The sequence below is a fragment of the Lissotriton helveticus genome, chromosome 11 (assembly GCF_964261635.1).
Source record: "Lissotriton helveticus chromosome 11, aLisHel1.1, whole genome shotgun sequence".
Classification (NCBI taxonomy): domain Eukaryota; kingdom Metazoa; phylum Chordata; class Amphibia; order Caudata; family Salamandridae; genus Lissotriton; species Lissotriton helveticus.
In genome coordinates, this window is record NC_136072.1 from 93,554,905 (window position 1) to 93,577,539 (window position 22,635).

General features: G+C 44.6%; 1 protein-coding gene across 5 annotated transcripts in view; it reads left to right on the forward strand.

The window, feature by feature from the left end:
- The window catches only part of FNDC3B (fibronectin type III domain containing 3B), a 539,535-nt gene that overhangs the window by 303,518 nt on the left and 213,382 nt on the right, over window positions 1–22,635 (forward strand). For all 5 annotated transcript variants that reach the window (XM_078665981.1, XM_078665983.1, XM_078665982.1 and 2 more), the window contains one exon: window positions 14,795–15,079. In XM_078665981.1, the coding sequence (XP_078522107.1) occupies window positions 14,795–15,079 (285 nt within the window). The remainder of the gene's footprint in view (window positions 1–14,794; window positions 15,080–22,635) is intronic.

Below are 22,635 nucleotides of genomic sequence, written 5' to 3' on the forward strand. Positions count from 1 at the left end.
TGCATCATCATATTTGTATTGTTTTTAATGTGTATTGAATGTTTTTGTGCTTCTCTGTCTGAGCACTTCGGACATGGTTAATGTTTTAGTTTTTAAAACAAATACTTAATCTATACAATAAATAAATAAATGCATAAATAAGTGATTGTGCACAGGTCCAACCTTTTTCTTAGGAACCCTCTTCAGGACTGCAGACAGCCATGGTTGGTGAATGCTGAGGTTGCCTAATCTTGATTCCACCTTACAGCTCTTTTCTTCCACCAGTCTCCACGCTTTGTTTCATTATCTCCCTGTCGTACAGGAGTCTTTTCACCCCCACTGCCTTCCTTTTGTCACAATGTTCTTATCTTTGTCTTCTTCCTTCTTTCCCACCTTAGTCAAAGTCTGATGTTGTCCTGATCTCCAAGAATGAGTGTTGGTACTCACCGCTTACATACATTAAGTAATGATGCTAGGTTGAGAGTAAAGTTAGTTTTACGGACATGTCTAAATAAGGTTTGGTCAGAATACTGCTGCTTCTTTTTTGATAGCATTTGAAAAGTGAGAGTCTGGAAAGCTGCCATTTCACATACCCAGTCACCTGAAAATCAGGTTAATTTTCCAAAGAGTAGTTTACTGTAATTTCCTAACAAGCCTTCATCCACCATAAAGCAATCTATGCCATGACGTCCATAAAACTACCTTTTTTGGAGGGGGTGTTTTTTTTTTGAGCTAGGTAGAGAAAAAAGCTAGTTTTATGGACATGAGCGAGAATAAATTAGAATGAGAGTATGAGTGAGATTTAAAAATTCAAAAACTAATATTGTGATGAGATTTGTTTTTCTTGGAAGATTATGGTTATAATTAGTTTTGTGATTGTATAGATCAGGGCCATTACTCTATAACAAACAGATTTGTTTTATATAATATTGAGATGTATGTGCGTTGATATTTTGCACATACTATGAATACTGGTTTTAAAGTTTTTAATGGTCTTTGACCCTGTCCCTTTTGGTTAGAATGGTATCTCCCTTATTTGTGAAAATGCTGGCACTAACATGCTGGGCAAAATTCTTGACACTAGGGTGGACTGCCATGGCATAATGGGAGGGTGCAGGCATCTATGACAAAATGCTGCTTTTTACAAACTGGTGATAATTTTGACATATAGGTCACCCACTATAAAATAGCAAAATTGTGACACTGGCATATTCTATGTAATTCTTGGCCTAAGGAAAATCTGTAGCATATTACTCAGGGCGAATATCTATGCCAAAATGCTGTCCCTGGCACAGCGGGATTTATTATTGACAAAGTAGGCACCAAATGCACATTTTAGGTGGAAACGTGTTCAATCCTGGGGAGCATTTGGCAACATGGACTTGGTGCTACATTAAAGAACTTCAATATTTAAGGAATGCCCCTACTTTTCCATCAAGTTTATGAGACAATTCTACTTTAAAATACATTATTTGGCCCCATTGTTTTCAGAATTTTCTTAGTGAGAGACCTCCTCCAAACCCTAGTATACATTGGGCTCGCTCACCCACTCACCGCGATTCATGACAAGTATAATGCCACACCACTTTCACCAGCTGCCACTAGGTCGAAGCATTGATGTGCTTACCTTTACTTTTTCTTATGACTAAAAAAATCAAAAACTTTCATCTTTTTGCTCAAAATATTATTGTGATGACATAGGGTAGAGGTTAAGTACATGTCAGTTGTAGAGCCATAGCCTTGTGTGGGCATGGGGCACAGGCTTCTTACTTTTTGAAACACCTTACAAATGAACCTCGACATTAAAACCTCATCTAAGGGTTAAGGTGTATTTACATGTCGAGGGTATTGTACATGTGTACCATCCAGCCTGCGGAAGACGTCCCTAAGGTTAGACTATGCTCCCTTCTAGCTTACACAGCCTTCCTTTGACGTTAGAGGCGTGCTCGCTTCTAGCTTGCGCATCCTTCTTTTAACGTCACTATATGTGCAGGAAGTAGCGCTTGCATTGTAAGATGCTGAGGGTCGGTGCTGTGAGGGTTAGGGCGCTAGCCCCTCATGCAGCTGCAATCACAATAGAAACACGTTGTGATATTGTCTAGAAAGAATATGCGACGTTACAACGTATGCGTTTAGAACGCATGCCATTAGAACGTGGTCATTACAACGACTGTGTTGTTACATCACAGACCATTACAATGCAAGTCATTACAATGACTTGCTGTAGGGGGGCACTGGGTGTTGGAATAGTATAATTTACTATTCCAACTCCAGTCTGTGCATCAGTAGGGAAGGCGTTGGTTTTAAAATCCAACACTTTCTGCACCCTACAGCAAGTAGTTGTAACTGCTTGCGTTGTAGGGGCATGCAATGTAACAATGCAGTCGTTGTAATGACTGCGTTGTAATGGCATGCGATGTGTAAACATCGTTGTAAATGATGCTTACCATCTAGAACTGGCCCTGGGCACATGTGCCCGGCCATTTTTATTAGCAGGGTCACCTGACCAAAGCGCTGCTCCGAAGCCAATGGTGGCGCTATTAAATGTCAAGACGCCCAATACCAAGGTTCTGTAGACCTAAAGCATCCTCAGGCCTCTTTAATCCACTGCCAGGCACTCCCTGACCCTTTATCTCACTGTTACAGGTTCCTACTTTCTCACTAGGTGACGTTCACTCAGTCTTTCTTTTCCTCCCTCTTTCTCGTTTGTGTGTTTTTCCCTCTCCTGCTCTCAGAAAATGTCTGACGAGCAGTGGCATAACGAAACTTGAGGGGGTGCCCCTTGCAAAGTACAGGGAGGTCCCCCACCCCTGGACCCAGTCAGGAGCTCTCAGGCCAAGGGTCCCCCATCCGTGCACAGTGCCGGAGTGGACTCTATGGAGCTTTGGGCCCCCCACACCACGGGGGCTAATGTTACGCCACTGTTGACGAGTTTAAAATAAGGATCAGTCCCCAAAAAGAAGTCCTGGAGCCCCCAACGGCAAACACCGGTTCAAATTAAGCACTGTTTGGAAGCTATTTTGAAAGGAGCTCCGCTGCCTATTGAGGATGGTGTCAAGGCGGGCCGTGCTTGCCTCTTGCATCTTAACACGGTTGGTCAGGAGGGAGAGGGAATGGCATGAGTGGACCAGGGATTTATATTTCAAACTTGGTGTTCCACTTTAACTGTAGGAGGAGGAAGAGGTTCAGCCACTTTCGGGGAAGGAAGGATCTTTTTGCAGGTCCTATGCAGGTGTGTCTCTGCCCCACAACTCAAAGGTCAGCATTTGCTTTCTGACTATTTAATGGTTTTTTTAAGGCCGTTTGTCAAAAGGTCTTTTGTAGACTTTGTTTACTTAAGGTCACTATGCATTTATATTTACTCCAAATGTAACTCATGTAATTGTTGCCATGCAAACTCTGTGAAGTGCTCCAATACCTTCGGGTCAAGTTCGCACTATACAAAACCTCAATAAAAAAATAGATTTGGCAAACACTTTATGCCTGCTGCTATTGAACCAACTGAAACCGAATAGCATATAGGTAAATATTTAACCTCTTCGATGCGTCGGACGGACAACTCGGCGTCACGGTCGGCGTGTGCATCGGACGGCCGGGGAAGGTCCGATCTGCGCACGCGTCAAATTCCGCTGCACCGCGGCAGAATTTGCGCCGCAGCGAAGAGGTTACATCGGTTTATGAGCCACCCTAGGCTCCACGTAGAACACTGGGACCTGATGATGAAGGCCCAAGATGTTCTTTGATATTCCAATACTAATTATCTGTTTAAAACAGAAATTCTGCTATCCTTTTATGTGCCACTGTATGAGCTGACCCTATAAGACTGCTTGTAGAGATAACCCTAGGTTTGTGGCAGCAAAAGACTTTTCAGAGTTTTTCTATGTGTCTGAATTTCTCTGATGCCTGTCTTACAGGGTCAGTTAGTAGCAGCAAGATTAAAGTATTTTTCTGCAGATGCTTGAACTATTTTTTTGGTCTTGCTTTAGCCAAGACCTGTAGATTTTACTAACATTTTATGTATAAGGCACTTATAGGAGCTTTCAGCTAACCCTCTTCATCTATTGGTCTGTTATTGTGCCATTAACAGCTGCATGAGGGGGTAACGCCCTAACCCTTTCGCCCACTAGACCATATGCTATTGGGCAGTGGGTCAGGCCACTTCAGCCACCAGCTAACTTAACTGTGCGTGACAGCATTCTGCCCTTTCACATGGGGCACATCTACACACAAGACAGTTCCTTTATGTGCCAGTGACTGCTTTTGCAATGTGTGTTTTTGAGACCAGAAAAATATGTTTGCTTTTAGGCAATGTTTCTGTTTTTAGATTGATGATGTCTCGGCAACTTCTTTTGCAATAAAGTTTTGCAAGAACCATGAAGAAAACAAAACAAGCACTGACAAAGCGACGAGGCTGGTGGACAATGTCAGACCTTTTGGCTTTGCCAGTGTTTGCTAACTAATGATTGCCAGCAACATCTTAATACCTACTAAGAAAACCAGGTAATTATTTTTTAAATGCTACATTAATTACGACTATAACAAAAAACCTAATAATCGTTAATGTTACGTGCAAACCATTAACTATTTAAACAAAAAGGGTTTTTTATATAGCACATTGTTCTGAAAATACTGTGCATCTCCTATATACCATTTATTTTCCTTAAAGTGCTCGGTGCATTTCTGAAAAAGAACTGTTTCTTTAAGAATTAGGTTGGTTCAAAGCTTCTTGTGCTGATACATCCTCCAGCAGATGTTTATGTTAAATGGATGTGTTGCATAGCACAATCAATCAGTTTATATTAATTTAGACCTCATCAGAGATCAACAATATAGATCATTAGGAATCAGTGCAAAATTGTAAACATAACAAACTTAATACAAAGCGTCTATTAAAACATTGTTAAAAAAGTTTTTAAAAATTTAGCACAACCACTACCAATGGGATGTATGTCGTTTCAACGCATGCTATTACAACGCATGCCTTTACGACACAAGTTTTACAACGCAAGTCGTTACAACGACTTGCGTTGGGGGGCGCTGGATAGTGAATAGTTTAATTTACCATTCCAACTCCAGTCCCCGTGGATAGTAGGGAAGGTGTTGGATAGTAAATTAAAACTACTCCCTATGCTAGAGCGCCCCACAGCGCAATTTGTTGTAAAAGTTGCGTTGTAATGGTTGCGTCGTAAAAGCACCTCGTTGTAAAAGATGCGTTGTAAACGCTGTTCCCCCTACCAATGCCATGATTGCAACAAAACCTTCTGCAGTGACAGAAGTCACCATCATCAGCCATTCGCACCAAAGGCTTTTTAGAACTTTTTTAATTGGTGGTTCAATGAGTAACCTTTCATGAAGTAGTCCATGGTGTAGAATCCTCCGCACATCATTTCCCTGCTCAGCGGCATTCCCCCAGACACTGCTGGATGGTGCCAGAGAAACGGGACTAGGTGCTGTAGTGTAGTTGGCGTTACATCTGTAGAGGCCACGTGTGGACTACAGCAATGAGTGACATGGTATGCAGAAGATGTTAGGGCAAGACCCTACTAGCCTCAGATTCAGGTGGCATCCAGGAGTGCATGGGGTTGTGAGGGTCCAATCCTAGACCCTCCAGTCCTGTACCCCTACTTTTCTATCACTTAATCCAAAATGCAGTAAAAAAAAATTTAATATAGTGCTTATATAGCGCACGTATCACCCCCAAAGGGGTCTCAAGGCACTGTACACATACCGCTGTGGAACCCTTCCTGGCCTTTCCCTGTGAAGTGCCCACTCCTGGGCACCCCCAAGGTGAAGCCAGGCATCCCAGCGCTGTTGGGGCCGTTGTGGAGATTAAGCAAGCTATTGCCCAGAGTTGCAGAGTGGGACCCATGCTTAGAATAGGCACCGAGGCGAGAATAATCAGGCCTGGGGAAATTGAGCCCAAGACCCGCCGAGGCGGGAATTGAACCCTGGTCCAGGCCAGACCTCTGCATCAGGGTCTGCCGCTCTAACCATTGAGCCACACTTCTCCAGCAGTAGAAGGCTCTGCTGAGGAAGTGGACAATGCATGGTGAGGTGTCCTCCAGTGATCCTTCCTGGCCTGTCTACTTCTCTGAGGTTGGGCTAGGAGGGTGAGCACAGCTGTGTAATGAGCCTTATCGCTTAGGGTAGGCACTACCTCACATGGGTGATGTAAAGCTTCATCACCACACCTCCGCACACCTTCTTTAGAACTATAATTCCCAGGTTTCCACCCAAAACAGAAGTGTCATCTCAGCACATCTGTTCAATGAGTTGTTCACAGCTGATACTTGAAGCAGGAGGGCGGATTCTAGAGCTTCATACCTGCTTGTTAGAGTGCTCAGCAAAGAACAGTGGCATTAGTGAACAAACATTCATGCAAAACAAGCGTTGGCAAAGCCAATAGGTCTTATCCTTTTCCTGCTAATGCAGACGTTTTTGCTTTGCCAGTGCGTTTTACCAATGATGTACTGACATGTGGAGGATACATATTTTCTTTAAATTGTATTTCCTGATCCAAGATGGTGCAAAAGCAGCTTTTGAAAAAGGAGTGGCCACGTCACAGATCACCATCAGCCGAGGAGGGTGGGAGTGGGTGGCAAGGGGAGGAAAGTTGCAGTACCACATGGTAATAGTGGGGAGCAGCAAGAAGTTTGGGGGTGGAGGGGGTTAAAAAAACAAGAAGGAAGGAAACAAGAAGAGGGTGGAAAGCCATTGAAATAGAATTAAGAGAATTATAGTGTCAGGAAAGCCAAATAGTGGCAAGAAGTGGCCTGGCCCAAAGCCCAGCTTTTGGTACGGTCCACAAGATATTTTCCTATATTGGACATCTAAAAGTTGTCTGTAGCCAAGACCTAAAAAGCACTTGCAGTGGTTAACAGTTGATATGTGTCCAATAGTTCCATGTGCTGGGTTCTCTGTGGTTGACTCTCCTCTTATAGAGCTTACTACACAGATCTCTTCTAACAACGTGGATGTTCTCGCATTTAAAATATGTAATGTTATATTTAGCTAAAGCCCACAGGTGGTGCATCAGTGCTTATCTCGTGCTGTGCTTTCAGGTTACAGTGCTTCAAAAGTTCTTTAATGGCTTTTGGTAGCTACTCTGCTGGTCTACTTAAAGTGCCTTTTAAGTGATTGGGGCGACTACTTTCCTCCCAATTAGGAGGAACTGGGCTTAAAGCTTTGATCAGGCACAAGGTGACCAAAAAGCCAAGCACACTCTGGATGCCAGCAATCAGGGAGCTGCCTCTGAGAACACAAGAGGTCTTCTTCAGGTTAACATGATGTAATTTAGTAGTACAGCTCTCAGAATTCCAAAAGGGAAATATTGGTCTCTGGCCAGCCTGCCTCTTTTCTGCTGTGCCTGGTATTTGATGCATTCTTGCAGATCTGTGAATGAGAGCATGACATCTCCAAGTTTTCATGATTGGAGAGAGGGAGAGGTCGTAAACTCCACACACAATATGGTGGCCAATATGAACTTTTCACTAAGGTAAGCATAAAGTGTGGGGGGTGTAAAGATTCAGAAGTCGTGGTACCTTTGCTTGCACCAGATTGCTGCCTCCATAAGAGAGATGGAGAAAGACCAGGTCTAGAGGGGTCTGGGCATAAATATCTTACCAACGGATAGGACACTCTTAGCCCGAAAATTCTGGTTGCTGTGCTAATGTTACTTTTGTAGCAATCTGGGAGCAAGTTGTGGGAGCCAAAAGCATTTTCTCTTACTCTGTGTGTACCTGCACCTTTTTACAGCAGACTAATAGAAGTCCAAAAGTGGCTGTCCCTAAACCATCTGAAACTCAACCAAGACAAAACGGAAATCCTCCTCATAGCCAACAAAGAACAGACCCCCCCCTCCCCAAATCAAGGAATGGATAACGTCTATTGATGCTCTCGACTGAATCCTCATCCCAGCAGACTCAGTGAAGTTATTGGGTATCACTCTAGACCCCAACCTGGATATGATCAAACATATGAAGAACACCGCAAGATATGCCTTCTTCAACTTAAAACTACTGATCAAAATCAAGCCCTTCATCCCACCAAATGACCTTAAGCAAGTCAGGCAACCCCTCATCCTATCCAGATTAGACTATGGGATCGCCACTCTCACAGGCACGGCTAAACTACACCTTGCTCCTCTCAGAACAACCCTAAATGCAGCAGCCAGAATGGTGACGGGAGTAAAGAAATATGAACACATCTCCCCCGCTCTTAAAGAGCTTGAGTGGCTCCCAATAGAAATGCGGGCTTACTTCAGAATTGCTTGTGTCACACACAAAGCTCTGCATACTTGCAAACCCACCTATCTAGCTGCCAAACTCAAGAAAGCGGGACAGACAAGAAACCTCAGAAGGACCAACACTCTGCTACTTATCCCCCCGAAAACCTGCAAACAAAACACCTTATCTAGGTCCTTCTCCGGAAACGCACCCAGAATTTGGAATGCGATCCCTATACATAACAGGACTAACCCTTCCTTCAAAACATTCAAAAGCCAGCTCAAAGTGCTCTTCCTCAATCGAGCCCTCACGAAGTGACAACAGACCTACAAGAATATTCCACCACAAACCAGAGGACCCAGTGACTACGAAAAGATCACTCCTTACAAAACCTTTGTCTTGTCCCGCACAGTACTCCCCCTACTTTTACCGCAAACTTTACAACTCTGCAATGAATGCTACTTGACTTATATTGATTAATGAACCACCTTGGAATCACTGTGTTTACTCTGACACTCTTTGTATACTGGACTGTTATTGACAAATGTTGTAAAGCGCTCCGATACCTCCGGGTCTAGCTAGCGCTATATAAAACTCCAAATAAAATAAAATATAAAATTAAGTTTGGTCATTATCCACCCATGTCTGCCTCACTCCCTGTGTGTGTGATGAAATCAACCTGATCCAGATGTGATAGACCCCCAGGCAATGATGCAGGTTTCTGAAGGATGCTTGATCCATTTGGTGGATATTCAGAGGAGCAGCCTTCCTTGCCCCCTTGTTCAAAAGAAAATTGTGTCACTGCTATGGGAATGTCGGAGATTGTAAGGCCTGCCCCACAAGCACAATACACTTGTCTGATTGGTGACTAAAAAATAATCTTGCAACTTGTGCAAAAGATGAATTTTGCAATTTGTTTCTACAGTTATTCTAAGTGCACAATGTATCCTGCTTGGTTTTGTGTTGACCAAGGTGCTGTGAGGACCAAGTACAATAACTTGTTGCAGTTTGGTAAAAATACATAGCAACAACAATTCTTCTATGAGCTTCAGGCGCAAACTCAGAAGCAAATCTTCCACTTGGGAAATAGTGATATTTCAGGATTCTGTGCCTTTCTGGTGCCCAATTTACATGGCATACACAATGTGAGGGCTAGCCTGCCAATAGCACAATATTATTCCCAATTCTGGCATGCCCGAATTCTAGCTACTTTCTATTTTCCCCATACAATTTGCGCCATTTTTTAGCTGGCAAAACATGTTCTAAAAACTGCCTGGTGTACTTAACTGTGAATATGGGCCTATGTGTTACAGTTTGCTGGGAGGCTGTACCTATCATATTTTAGACCATCTGTACAACTTACAAACACTATAGCACTATGTTTAGGCTGTATTGTACATGGGAGCTAGCATCTCTTTACAAAACTGACAGAAAAGCAGCCTGTGTGTACACATACATTCTGCTGACCAATATCATTATTTCTGCCTGCAGGTGCATAAAGCATGGAAACAGTGCAGAAGTTAAGAGCATGGGCAAAAAATACTCTGGGCGGTGTCCTTGGTCATTGTCAAAAAGGAATAGAGTCAAGGCAAAAATATTTTAGGATACACAAGAGCGAATGGACTTCCCAACACTCAGTATCACAATCATCTAGCTCCCCAAAATACCCTACCGTAATCAGTCATCTATCTGCCTTCGCTTCAAGGGGTTCCTATGCCTAACATTTACTATGGTCCCTAGTGAAGCTCAGACACTGAGGTGTTGTCATCAGATTAGAGATTTTAGAATAAAATAGGTATTTTATTAACCTCAGTGTGATATATTGCTCAAGTCTTCTTTTCTCTTTCATTTGTCTGCATATTTTGCACATTTCTACAAATAATTTGGTCAAAAGAAGTTGTTGGTGTTGTGAATCTGGGGTGGGGCTGGATCTCAGAGAAAATGTGTGCTCATTTAAAGTTTTCTTCCATGTTTACTTTCCTTGGGGTCAATGTGGAACCTTTGAAGTTTATATGATCTCTTTGAGTCCTGGGTGGTCAACCTCAGCCTTTCCCACTTATCTAGGATTTCATAGATCTTATGTATCAAAGGATTTCCTAGAGAGAGGAGGTGGGGGGACTAGGAACTGGATGAGAGGTCCAGTGCCCATGCTCCTTGGTTTATGTCGCAAACAAAAATTAGGGCTACTGTTCCTAAAGAGAAAGGAGATATCGACAGTTTTTGCATCTGCACAGTGGGAATCAACAGGACATATTGTCCTCATACATCCCAAAGCAATAGCTTATAGCCCTATGATGAAGCATGACATCCCTTTGGGATGTGTGAGGGCAACATGAACCAGTCCTGTTGACTGCCACTGTGTATATGCCTGGGTTCTACACAACCTGTCAATATCTCCTCTTTCCCTTTATTAGACCTTAGCCAGGCTGGTTTTGAGGGTGTAAACTATCTATTGAAGACCTTTCAAATAATCTAGATTGTGAGGAAAAATTAATCCTAATCTGACATGTATGTCCTTTTAATGGATCCTGTAACTAACACCAAAAGCAGCCACAGTGCGCTGCAGGTCAAGCTACTTCTGTCCCCAAAATCAATTTCAACAACATATTTCTGACTGAAACACAATACATAGTACTCAGTAAAGTAAAGTAAAGTAAGTATACTTGTAAAGCGCACTGTTACTCCATCTCGGAGTGTCCTGGCACTGTATACCGCTGGGGAACCCGTCCTGGCTTTCCCTGTGAGATGGTCCCTCCTGGGCACCTCCAAGGTGAAGCCAGGCATCCCCGGCGCTGATGGGGCCGTTGTGGAGATTAAGCAAGCTATTGCCCAGAGTTGCAGAGTAGGACCCATGGTTAGCGTAAGCACCTCGGCGAGAATTATCGAGTCCGCGGACATTGACCCAAGACCCTGCCGCGTCGGGAATTGAACCCTGGTCCCGGGCCGATCTCTGCTTTAGGGTCTGCCGCTTCTAACCGTTGAGCCACACTTCCGCTACTCAGGTGGTATATTATACCATAAATGGTGTTCAATTATACTGCACAATCCCAAAGTGCAAATTGCTAATAATAATTACATCACACCTATTGCCATTGTATTTTTTAATTTTATACTATGCATATGTCTACATATTTTTAATTTCAAGCAGAATGAGACGGCCCGATTTACCCAGACATTTCCAATGGTTGCCTGAGTGCCAAAGATGAAAATAGGACCCAGAGCACTCATTTTCAAGGTGCACATATTAGACAACATCCACATGTCACCAACATGTTTGGAAAAATAACTTTTTCCCTGTAGCTGTTGAACTTTGGTGTAGTGTTGGCTACTTTATTGCAGAATCCACTTTTTAGTACTTGCATTTGTACACGATGGCAATAAAAGCAATGCAATGATGGCATTTGCCGTCATGTTGACGTCATCACGAGTCGTGCTGAATCCACCTAGGGTCAATGTTCTTGGAATGCGAACTAGATCTCAGGATGATGTTCCGCATGTGACTAAAGACCCTCAATCTCTAATAACAGGGTTTCGGGTAAGTAACTCGCAGTTCCCGTTGCAGTGATTCTCAAAGGCCTGGAAAGGAAAAGAGAAACTGGAGTGCTTGAACAAACATGATTGTTTCCAACAAATTCCTAGGCACCTAGTATGAACAGCTGCTCTGCAAATTCTTAGAATCCTTGTGAACATTCTTAAATCCTTCACCACCTTGCTTGAGACAGCTCTCCTTTTCCAGAGAACTTAGCTGCAAAGTGGTAGTTTTTGCTTTTTTTTAACAGTGTGGAACACATGTGAAATCTGGCTTACAGCTGACACTGTTGAATTTGGCTGTGATCCCCACCCTCTTCTCCCAAGGTATTCTTCAAGGAAAAAGAAGTTCTTAACTATAGGTCTGACAGAGTTGGATAGAGCAAGTATGAACTACAGAGGAGCTGTGAAAAAGCATGCCTAAAGCCTTAAATCAGCAACGCCTCTTGACGTGGTCTATGGTTGCCGTCCAAAAGTACATTAATTTCTTCTTCTAAATTTTGGACCTAACCACAAGATGGTGACATACTGCACAGTGTATACATTTAAAGTACTTCACACTGCAAAAACATTGTTTCAGGTAAACTACTAATTTCTTCCTGCTCTTGACCTTTCGGACAGTGGAGAGAAGAGTGTTTAAGAGCCAAACCTAAGGCTAGCAATCGTAATTTCTCACATAATGAGATCTTAAATATTTACCAAATGCAATCAAGGCTCAAATTGATTCCAATAGTCTTATAGACTCACCTAGAGATTTGAAAGGCAGTCTGTACTGAAGCAGAGATTTCGGTGCAGCCCTTTCAGATTGGCTTAGTACATTGAAATATATGTGGATTAAAAGCCTTTGGCACCCCAAGGAATAATAATGGGGATCTAAACATCTAACAAACAAAGTTCCTATAGGTAATTTTTGCATTTAATGATACAACCACAGCGTTATGTCTTCTCACACCGTTGCTGGATGGGTGAGCTCTTACGGAGTCCTTCTGATCAGCCATGTATCAGCCTCCGTATTACAGACTCTAAGGTTTAACCAGGATATCATCACCTGCATATCTAAGAGACATCAGACTGGGAAATCTGTTCACTCTTTTACATATATTGTGGACATCACGTCGCAAGTTACAAGACATACGTTGTGTTTCATAGCTCATACGAAAGAACACAATAATGTCTCAAACGTTGACTCTTTGGAGGGATTCTTTGGTTCAGTGTTGTATGTTATGATTGCTGTGCACCTAGCTATCGTCTAGACTGCTGGCTGTGGATTTTAGCTCCTTTCGACTTCTGTCTTCGATTGTAGCTTTCACCACAAGATCCTACAGTCTTATTGGTGGATCTGAGCACCATGCAGCCAATTCACAAAGGCATGCAAGATTATGTGAACGTCTACTCCTGTAGTAATCTTTTTTTGTACTTTTACATATCATTGTCAACACGCCCTAAAATGATAATAGTCATATGCAATTAGTATACACAGAAATGACTGTGTCCTGTTTGCACGTTTTCTAATAGGAAGTTTGCTGTTTCTGGGGTGATTCACAAAGGCCTCTAGGAGTCCGTAAAAGAGTACTCCGTAGTACTAATTCCCACTTTGATTTGAGCAAGGATTGTAGTAATACGATGCCACACAGATTAGTCAGTGGATGGTGTGAGAGCCATATTATGCTATAAAGACCCGTTAGCGACCATGAATGCCCTTCCAGCAACCGTTGTGTTGAGGGTGGCACTCGACTCAATGAACCAGTCCTAGAACTTCTCTATGTTAGTCCCTCATTGATGAAATGCAGTTTTGCCTAGCAATTGTGCCATATCCTTCGGGATCAAGTACGCGCTATATAAAACTTTATAAATAAATAAATAAATGAACCTTTCTTCTGGATAAATAGCAAGTACTCCATGGGGCGAATAGGGCCACATACTTATTTACTTTGCATATTCCGTGGAAATTTCTCTTCAGTTACCAAACCAACCACCTCCACCACCACCTTTCATTCCCTGTCTCACCGAAAGCTACGAAAACTTGTTTAAAAACTGATATTTAGACCGAGGTGGGCTCAGGCTTAAGTGTTTATGTTTAGGAGGCGATGGGGCTCAGTTGCAGACCTTCGAAAGTGAAGTCTGGGTTATTATCATTGGCGATTGACCAACAATTGTGACATTCTGGGGAGACTGGATATTCCCATGTCCTTCAAATTGCAAATGAGGGAAATGCAACTGAAGAGTGTATTGTCTAAATCTGCACCATTCACAACCCTTCCCAATCACATCCTTATTACTGTAATATGGTCTCAAGCAGACTCCTTCCAAGAAATTAAAACATGGTAAAATTCAATTTTTTCCAGTCTCTAGAATGATTAAACTGTTTCCATTGTTTCAATTAGTCTTTTCCAGGTCAAACATATTACACACGTTTTCCTTCTTCTTAGTCGACCAGTCTGAATCCCCCCCCCCCCCTTATACAAATATGAGCTTTCCTGGCCCGCTCCTGTGCCCTTTTGATTGGATGGTGCGGTTCCTTATTGCCTGCTACCATGTTATTCTATCAACTGACCAGCCAAGCTACTTTCCAGGGCTCTTGTTCTTCAGGGATAGCTGACATTACTGAAGGTTAAATGTGAAGTAGGGTATGTATTTGCCTATACATTCACATACCATTTCACATACCATTTAACCCTATTTATTTATTTTAGACCTGTATAGTATACCTTGCCTAACCATTTGGTTATTTCAGGGTGCTGGAGACCTAAGAATGAGACCTTTCCACTCCAATGTTTAGGAGCAACCACTGTAACTTTATCTTTGCACACAGTGTGCAGCCTTAAGCATCTGTGACTTCCAACAGACCAGTTTGCCAAGTGCCACTTGGTCACATTCTTAGAGCAAGGCCACTCCTCCTTCTGAGGGCACTAAGAGATGGCCTAGCAAACTAGGTCTCTGTTTGGCTTGAGATATTGGACAGATCAAATCAATTTGTTTTGCTTTTTAATTTTCTTATTGTCTAGCAACTGTTTCCAATTGCAGATCATTTTTCAATTTACTGTGAAATCCTGTGTTTTCAGAAATCATACCACTTTATGGAATGTCCAGCTACATTACCAGAGAAGACCAGTACAGCAAACCACAGCACAAAAAAAGCAAAGAACGACAGGTTGACCGACAAAACCGCCTTAACAGTCCGCCCTCCTCCATCTACAAAAACCATGTCAGCAGCTGCACAAGTATGTACAATAACTACGTGAAGAGCTACAATGGTGGGAGCAGTGGACTGAGCGGTCAAGTCGGGCTAAAGAAAACAGAGCGCAGATTGCGGAGTAGTCCAAAGTCCAGCGAGCAAGACGCACAAGGTAAACCCCTTCAAAATACATTGAATGCTATTGTTTGTTGCTGTGACGGCAACTGTTTCCGGGGAGAGCAAACCAAGATGTAGGTCTGTTTCTGTGTTGATTAAGTGTAACAAGATGCCATCAGTAAGTACAATCTTCATAAAAACACATGCATATGAATGATTGATATTAAAACAGCATCCATGTTCCATGCTCTGCCATGCACTTGATGATATGCGCAAAGCGTATTTATAGTTGTTAACCAGTGGTGTTTAATGTAGGCCCGGGCGTAGTTCGAAGTGACAAAAAAATCTGCGGAGTTCCGCAAGCAGCGGAGTGCGGCACAAAGTGCTATTTGCTCTGATCTTCCTGCCGCTCGAGTAGAAATTCCACCCGAGAGGCATCTCGCGCTTGCCAGCATAGAGTTGGGGTCTGTGCGAGCGAGGAAAAAACCCCACTGCGCTACGCGAAAACTCCACAAATTCCGTGAATGGAGCGGAGTTCACCACCCAGGCCTAGTTTAATGTAGGTGGTGAAAACCAACAAATGGCTCATTTTTAGGTCTGCTGAAGTGTTCATTATATGAAGAATGGACTTTGGGTCAGCCCACTTAAAAAAATTGATTTTATTCAGTGATTTGCCTTTAGCCATTTGCTTGAAACCTGCATTCACATCTTGGAGCAGTCCACAAAAGTACTTTAGCCTCACTATCATGTGATTCGCTCTTTAGATGTATTCTTCCACCTCAAAACGAAATCCATTCTATTGGAATGCATGAGGGACTACTTTAAATCTTAAAGGACCAGTGGGACGCAAGCTCTATGAGCTGCACTTCCGCTGCCTGCTACTTTACATCTGAACCGCACACTAAATCATGGGAATTTTTGTTGCATTCATTTCTTTATCTCATAAATGCTTTGTATGAAGACAATTCTTTTTATATCGTTTTCTTTGCAAAACACATTAGTTCACTTTTACACAAACCAAAGGAATTGGTAGGTAGGGCAATTGTTTCCTATGCAAGGAATAACCCTTTGGCATGTTTAGTAACCACATTCAGCTGCTGGGTTGCTGAGGAAAATTAGTGTGCGTGGCAGCTCTCCTGCTCCTGGGCCACTGTTAAAACACAAATTCAGCAAGACTGACTGCTTGGATAAACCCAGTAGGAGTGGCATATAACGGAAAATGTTCATCAGAGTTCACTTATTTCTTATTCTTAGTTTATATCTTATGTATATGTTATTTTATGTTTATATATTATGATATAATAATTATGTATTATGATATATTATGTTTTATTTTATAGGTTATATATAATTTTATCTTATTTTATATCTTATTTCTTATTTTTGTGTTCTTTTGACTTTTGAAAGATGCTTATGCCACTTACACAACTTAAAATAGTGTGCATCATTGGAAGTCTTTCTTAAACAGTATCTATCTGCAGGAATGGAAAGCTAGAAAGTGAAATCATGCATTTGAGAAGCATTTCTACAGAAATGAGAATATGCATCTCCTGGAACATGTGGGTCAGAACTTGCTGTGATTCTATATGGTTGATATTAGATGGGATCTCAATCTCTGGGACACTTCTAATTGCGAGAGGAGGCTGCAGTTGAGTGTGGTATTATGGTAGCATCTGCAGGCACAGAATATGGTTACTGATTTTAGGGGCACATGCATCAAGCCTGCATTTTGTGATTTTTAAATAGCGAATTTTACCGAATCGCTATTTATAAATCGCAAAATTCAATGCATGTAGGAATCGCAATATAAATGTGATTCCTTAAAATTACTTAATTGCGACTCGCAAATTGCGATTAATACAGCCCACTCATTGCTTACAATAATTTTGACATCATTGTCACTCCCATTGCTTGTGTCATATTCATTGGCCTGTCTTCCTCTTCTTGTGTGTGCCTCATCCCTGGAGCACAGCCTTTTTACCATCCTTTTTAGGTCTCGCCTGTCGATGCGCATGCGCATCGAGCTTGCGAGACTATTGCGGCTTAAACAACCTTTAACTAACAAGCAAGGAATCGTGGCGATTCCTTGCAGTGCCCGTGACTTTTAAGCTCAATGCGCATGTGCATTGAGCTTAAAAGCGCGTGCACATCAGTTCCCTCAGCCGCAATCGCCGTCTGTTCCCTCAGCTGCATTCCTCCGACACCTTTTGAAGTGAAGCTTAGCTTCACTTCAAAGGCCCCGGCTTCTTCACACCCACATGCCGCTCTCCCCGCTCCTCCCCTCCCGCGTCTTCACACGTCTCACGACCGGCAGGCCGTCTCGTATTTCTCCTCCCTCCCTCGCCTCACTCCCTCAGCACGGGTACAGTCGGGACCACTCTGTGCGCTTGCTTTTGGATTTCGCAGCACTTTCCGAGTTGCCTTATTAGCCACCCGGGGTGTCACCAAAGTGCCTTGATTAATGCCGTGGCAGTGGAGAGGGGTGCCCCTGCTGTCACAAAGTGAATCACATTTTTCAACTTCTCGCCCCAATAGTTCCGCTCCCCAGCCTCTCTCCTGCCCGTCACTTTCCACCCTCGTTGCACTAAAAGCGAAAGTAAGTAAAAGCGCCTCGTTTAACAAAGCCCTTTACTTCCTGACCAAGAGAATGCCCGAAAATACAGGTATTTCAATGCAGGCTAGTCATGTCTTGCTCCCAGCACACAGTGTGCTCCTAAACATACATCTCTTCTTTGCTGCTCCTAAGTGTCTATCAGCGTCTATACCCTATGTCTTTGCACCCCTCCCTCCCCTGCACACCATCCCACACGGTCCCCAACTACCCCCAAAACATTTTAACCTCAGTCTGCCACACTTCCTCTCTCTCTGAGCCTGTCTCTTCTGCTATCCCAGAACTCGCGAACAGGCTCCTCTCCCCATGAGTCTTTCCCACTGCCCTCCCTACTTGAGGCCCTCAGTTCATCTCTTCCTCTCCTCCTGCAAAACTTTCAGGTGAGTTGTATCTCCCCCTGCCATTTGCTCTGGCCCCTCCCACCTGTCCATCAACCTTCCGGTGCCCTGGTGCTGCAGTCATAGCTAACTCTTGCATCGGCTCTTGCTGGCTATCGGCTTATTGCTAAATTAGCCACCTCTTTCTTCATTCAACCCTCAATTCCGTCATGATGTGGACCTGTTTCACCCTCACACAATCTGCCCTCTCTTGCCCTCGGTGCCTTTCAGTTACTCTCAATGTCCCAGTCATTTAACTCCTTAACACATACGTAAAAATAATTGCCATTTATAACGCCAATAGCGCCAACAAATACAGACCTACGACATAAGTAAAACACATTGACCTTTACATGCACAGCCACTGAAAATGAATTTGCATTATTTCTGCAAGTGTTTTTTTTATGCCGTTAGGAAATATTTATTTATATTTACGTTTCCAGGCCGTAGTTGGGTATAAGTTCCATGAACCGAGCAGATACTAACTTTTAGTATTAACTTTCGATAAAGTACATCTGCTGCTTTGAAGTTTTTTTTTTTTTTTTTTTTTTTTTACCTGAGTCCAGTATTTTTTTTAAGCTTTCTGGTCGTGTCTCATATCCTGAAGAATACCACATTTTTCCAGTTGGTAATTTTTATTTAATGCGGTGTGATGGGAAGAATCATTTGTCTCTTTAATGAGTAAAGAGTGCCAGACCCATTTAAAGAAGTTATTGCCGAGTAGATATATTAATCAATTGGCTGTGAGCCTACAAAAACATGACATCCACCGCATCCACCACCACCGCATCCACCACCACCACCACACCCACCACCACTACATCCACCACCACATCCACTACAACCACCACCGCATCCACTACAACCACCACTGCATCCACTGCATCCACCACATCCACCGCATCCACCACCACATCCACCGCATCCACCACCACATCCACCACATCCACCATCACATCCACCACCACCACCACATCCACCCTCACCTCCACATCCACCGCCACATCCACCACCACATCCACCACCGCCACATCCACCACCACCACATCCACCACCACTTCCACCGCATCCACCACCACCGCATCCACCACCACCACATCCACCACCACTTCCACCACCACCGCATCCACCACCACTACATCCACCACCACATCCACCACAACCACCACCCCATCCACCACCACCACCGCATCCACCACCACCACCGCATCCACCATCACCACATCCACCGCATCCACCACCACCGCATCCACCACCACATCCACCATCACCTCCACATCCACCATGACATCCACCGCCACATCCACCACCACCACATCCACCACCACCACATCCAACACCACCGCATCCACCACCACACCCACCACCACTACATCCACCACCACATCCACCCCATCCACCATCCCATCCACCACCACATCCACCACCACATCCACCACCACATCCACCATCACCTCCACCACCATCACGTCCACCACCGCCACATCCACCACCACATCCACCACCACTTCCACCACCGCATCCACCACCACCACCGCATCCACCACCACCACCACCCCCACCACCACTACATCCACCACCACATCCACCACAACCACCATCCCATCCACCACCACAGCATCCACCACCACCACCGCATCCACCACCACATCCACCACCACCGCATCCACCATCACATACACCACTACCACCACATCCACCATCACCACCACCACCACATCCACCGCATCCACCACCACCGCATCCACCACCACCGCATCCACCACCACACCCACCACCACTACATCCACCATCACATCCACCACATCCACCATCACCTCCACATCCACCATGACATCCACCACCACCACATCCACCACCACCGCATCCACCACATCCACCACCACCACCACCCCCACCACCACTACATCCACCACCACATCCACTACAACCACCACCCCATCCATCACCGCATCCACCACATCCACCGCATCCACCACATCCACCGCATCCACCACATCCACCGCATCCACCACATCCACCGTATCCACCACCACATCCACCGCATCCACCACCACATCAACCATCACCACCACATCCACCATCACATCCACCACCACCACCACATCCACCACCACATCCACCATCACCTCCACATCCACCATGACATCCACCGCCACATCCACCACCACATCCACCACCGCCACATCCACCACCACTTCCATCCACCACATCCACCACCACTTCCACCACTACATCCACCACCACATCCACCACAACCACCACCCCATCCACCACCGCATCCACCACCACCACCGCATCCACCACCACCGCATCCACCACCACATCCACCATCACCACCACATCCACATCCACCATCACCTCCACATCCACCATGACATCCACCACCACATCCACCACCACCACATCCAACACCACTGCATCCACCACCACCACCGCATCCACCACCACCACCGCATCCACCACCACCACCGCATCCACCACCACCACCACACCCACCACCACATCCACCACACCCACCACCACATCCACCACCACAACCACCACCCCATCCACCACCACATCCACCATCACCTCCACATCCACCATCACCTCCACATCCACCGCCACATCCACCACCACATCCACCACCATCACATCCACCACCGCCACATCCACCACCACCACCGCATCCACCACCACCACCGCATCCACCACCACCACCACCACTACATCCACCACCACATCCATCACCCCATCCACCACCACATCCACCGCATCCACCACCACATCCACCGCATCCACCATCACCGCATCCACCACCACATCCACCATCACCACCACATCCACCATCACATCCACCACCACCACCACCACCACCACCACCACATCCACCATCACCTCCACCACCACTACCACCACCACATCCACCATCACCTCCACCACCACTACCACCACCACATCCACCATCACCTCCACATCCACCATGACATCCACCACCCCCGCACCCACCACCACTACATCTACCACCACATCCACTACAACCACCACCCCATCCACCACCACATCCGCCGTATCCACCACCGCATCCACCACCACATCCGCCATCACCACCACATCCACCATCACATCCACCATCACATCCACCACCACCACCACATCCACCACCACATCCACCATCACCTCCACATCCACCATGACATCCACCACATCCACCACCACCACCACCACATCCACCACCACCACATCCACCACCGCCACATCCACCACCACCATATCCCCCAGATCCACTCACCCTCAACATCTCACCCTCAACCCCTCACCCTCACTCACCCTCACCCTCACTCACCCTCAACCCCTCACCCTCAACCCCTCACCCTCACTCACCCTCACAACACATATTGTGTTACAATAGGTGTCACATTTGCGAAAGATAAAACTATCTAGAGATGTAGCATAATGACCAGAGCTGCCATATAAGTCACGTAAATACAAAACATGTTGCATTCCAAATGCTATAGGTGTCACTCATCCATTTGCAAAACGAAAAATGTCAAACTCTTCTATTGCGAGACCTATTGCATTTTCAATGCTTGTTTATTTGGCTGGTATCCTTCCACTGTTCACTCCTAGGCAACTATTTTTCTTTTGGGGCTAAGCACTTTAAGACAGTACGTGTTCCAGCTCTCTCTTTTGTGCTTCTCCCTCTGCTGAATATCTACCCCAGGTGCTCTCTCGCTGGTGGGCTGCTTGCTCACTCGCCAGTGCTCTTCTTCCCGTCAAACGTCCCCAGCTAAGTTACTCTCTTTCACATATGCTTAACCCCTTCTCCTGTGTTGCTCTCTCTCCCATGTGTGCTGCTTTCCCCTCTTCCACCTCACCCAGCTTGATTAATATGTATATATATATATATATATATATATATTTCAAACAAACAAAGCCCTTGAGCTTCAAGAGGTCACACGACGCACTGCCAGCCATCCGCTTTTTCGTGCCTTGCAAAGCTTGCAGAACTGCCCCTCCTTTGATTAAAACCATGTTCGTCCGACGCGTTTCAAGGCATTGCGCCCCTTAATCATGGACTCCGCACAGGGGGAACAGAAGAAACTAAACGCACCATTCGTTTGTATATGTATATATATATATAGTCTTTACTGTCATTCATTGAGGATGAGTTTGTAATCCCGGATTTATTCTCTCACTTCACACCTTCTCATGATTCTGGAACGACTGATGATTAAAGAGCTCAAATGCAACTGTATTTGCAACTTGTGTGTGCTCTCTTGATGTTTACATGCTGGGCAAGTGAGTCAAAACAGAATAACTATTTTCAATGTTCCAACATATGATTTAACTTAGTTAGGAAGCAAAAACATGAAGTCATCTCCTTTTTGCTTTTTAACAGTGTCACCAGATACTTTCTTTTCAATGCCAAATCTGATTCTTTTATTGTATTATTACTTGTAAGGTGTACGCTGTATATATTGATGTTGATAGAAGAAATCAAATTGTGAATATTAAGCGTGTAATCATTTTTAGCTATGGAACACAGGCATGTATTTATGTCCATTCTTTGTTTAAAAGCATATTCCAACCAGACAAGGGGGGGCAGTGACTCGAAGAACGGCATCTGTAGCCATCCAG